Source organism: Sceloporus undulatus, chromosome 2, assembly GCF_019175285.1.
Source record: "Sceloporus undulatus isolate JIND9_A2432 ecotype Alabama chromosome 2, SceUnd_v1.1, whole genome shotgun sequence".
Classification (NCBI taxonomy): domain Eukaryota; kingdom Metazoa; phylum Chordata; class Lepidosauria; order Squamata; family Phrynosomatidae; genus Sceloporus; species Sceloporus undulatus.
The window spans coordinates 162,087,578-162,090,034 of record NC_056523.1 but is presented as its reverse complement, the minus strand read 5'-3'; the positions used below and the strand labels follow the sequence as shown (position 1 = coordinate 162,090,034).

Sequence of the window (2,457 nt, the reverse complement as noted above, 5' to 3'; positions counted from 1 at the left end):
TCCTCTTCCTCGCCGGGGAGCCTGCCGCCTGCCTTGCTTTGGCCCGGAGCGGAGCCCTGCCTGAGCCGCCGTCCAGCAGCAGCACCAGCAGCAGCAGCAGCCTCCTCCGCAGCATCTCCTGGTCCCCTGCTGCTGGGATGGCTGGGAGCTGAGCCTTGGCCGTCCCGGGACATTGCCTCCTTCCCCTCGGGGCGCCTTTCCTTCGACGGAGAAGAGAGGAGCCTGGGCAGAAAAAGGAAGGAGAGAAAAGAAGAAGGAGGAGAGAGCCAGGGCTTCCCCTCGCGAATGGAGCCGAAAGCGGAGGCGCTTTGAAGCCGCTCTGCAGACGGGAGCTTCCCGGCAGAAGGAGAAGCAGCCAAAGGGAAGAGGAGCCTCCCGCCGAGGGTCGAATCCCGCTCAGGGCCGCGGCGCAAAGGAGCCTTGACAAGGGAGGAAGGAAGGAGGGAAGGGGCGTCTTGGGCGCCGTCGGAGCTCGGTGCCTTTTGCCGGAGGGCCTTCCCGATGCCTGGGGGCCGGCGTTGGGGCCGGGGCCGGCGGTGAGGGCCTGGCCATGGGGGCTCCGTCGGCGCTGCTGGTGCTGGTGCTGCTGGGCCTGGAGGGCTCCCGCGGGCAGCACTACCTGCACATCCGCCCGGCGCCCAGCGACCACCTGCCGCTGGTGGAGCTGATCGAGCACCCGGACCCGCTCTTCGACCCCAAGGAGAAGGACCTGAACGAGACGCTGCTGCGGGCCCTGCTGGGCGCCCACTTCGACCCGGCCTTCATGGCGGTGGCGCTGCCCCCCGACGAGCGCGGGCCCTCCGCCGCCGCCGCCGCCGCCGGGGAGGACCTGGCCGAGGCGGACCTGCTCCTGCGCCAGCGGCCCTCGGGAGCCATGCCCTCCGACATCCGCAGCCTGGAGTTCTCCGACGGCGGGGGCGGGGGCGCCTCCCCGGCGAAGAAGCCCCGGCTGAGCAAGAAGCTCCGTCGGAAGCTGCAGCTGTGGCTCTGGTCGCAGACCTTCTGCCCGGTGCTCTACTCCTGGAGCGACCTGGGCAGCCGCTTCTGGCCCCGCTTCGTCAAGGTGGGCTCCTGCTTCAGCAAGCGCTCCTGCTCCGTCCCCGAAGGCATGCTCTGCAAGCCGGCCAAGTCCCTCCACCTCACCCTCCTCCGGTGGAGGTGCCAGCGCCGGGGCCTCGGGGCGGGAGGCGGAGGAGGCGGGGGCCTGCAGCGCTGCAACTGGATCCCCATCCAGTACCCGGTCATCGCCGAGTGCAAGTGCTCCTGCTAGGAGCCGGGGACCAGGACGCCCTCCTCCGGACACGGCCCTGATCTCCGGGACTCCCCCCCCCCCCAAAGGACCACAGGGAGGCCGGACTCCCACGGGGCTCCCCGCCGTGACACGTGTCGGGAATGGGACTCTTGGGCATCGCCAGCCATGGCCAGACTTTGGGCGCCGGGCTTTTGGGGTGATGGTTTTGTTGGTTGTTTGGACTTCAACTTCCAGAACTCCCCGGTCAGGGACCAAAATATTTGGAGGACCCACGTTTTAGGGACCACTGGACTTAGAACCAGCGGTTCCCACACTTCAGTTTCCAGGGTTTGTTGTTTGGACTTCAACTCCCAGAAGTCCCCAGTCGGAGGTTCTGGGTGGTGAGATCCAAAACATCTGGAGGACCCACATTTTGGGGAGCACTGGACTAGAACCAGCAATTCCCTCACCTTGGTTTCCAGTTACAGTATTGTTGTTTTTCTTTTTTGGACTTCCGCTCCCAGAAGGCCCCCAGCCAAGCTTGGTCACCAATCAGGGATTCTGGGAGATGAAGTCCAAAACATCTAGAAGAGCCAAGTTTTGGGGAAACACTGGCCTTCCAGATGTGCTGGACTTCACCTCCCAGAATCCTGGCCAAGATGGCTGAGTCTTTTGGGGGCCGGGGTCCAAAAGAGCTGAGTGTGGGAATCCCTGGGGTATAATAGAGAGACCCAAAGTCCCCCTTGAAAGCCCCTCTTGGAAAGGTTAGTTTTACAACAAGAACTCTTGTCTACTGTATTTTTGGAGAGACATCACCTCCAGGCCGTCCCTTTTCTGTTCCTCCCCATCCCCTTTAATTTATATTTCAGGAAAGAGAGAAAGGAAAAAGGAAAAAAGAAAGTATTTGGGGGGAATTTTGAAGGAAACAGAAAAGCCCCCACAAAACTTCGCTTTCTTTGTGAGGTCTTCCCCCCCCCCTCTTTTTTTTTTTTTTTTTTTTATTTTTTTTTTTTTTTAAGGAAACGTGAGCTTTTGGTAAGAAAAGAAAACCTTTTATAAATATATAAATATAAAGAGATTTTCCATTCTTCGGAAAATGTATGCCTGAGTTGCGTGTGGGATTTTTTTTTATGGGCCACCAAGATATTATAATAATTATTATTGTTATTATTATTATTATGATAATAAAAAAAATTAGGACACAGCGTTATTGTATATAGAGAACT

At 58.9% G+C, this 2,457-nt stretch overlaps 1 protein-coding gene across 1 annotated transcript; it reads left to right on the top strand.

Moving 5' to 3' along the window:
- Positions 1-202: 202 nt before the first annotated feature.
- NOG (noggin) lies at positions 203-2,225 on the top strand. Its single transcript, XM_042452747.1, has one exon. It carries the CDS (start codon positions 551-553, stop codon positions 1,268-1,270), a length of 720 nt encoding a protein of 239 aa, XP_042308681.1. The 5' UTR covers positions 203-550; the 3' UTR covers positions 1,271-2,225.
- The last annotated feature ends 232 nt before the right edge of the window (positions 2,226-2,457 follow it).

Bases quoted from the DNA above. Each gene is read 5' to 3' on its own strand.
- NOG (XM_042452747.1), top strand. From the start codon at position 551: ATGGGGGCTCCGTCGGCGCTGCTGGTGCTGGTGCTGCTGGGCCTGGAG.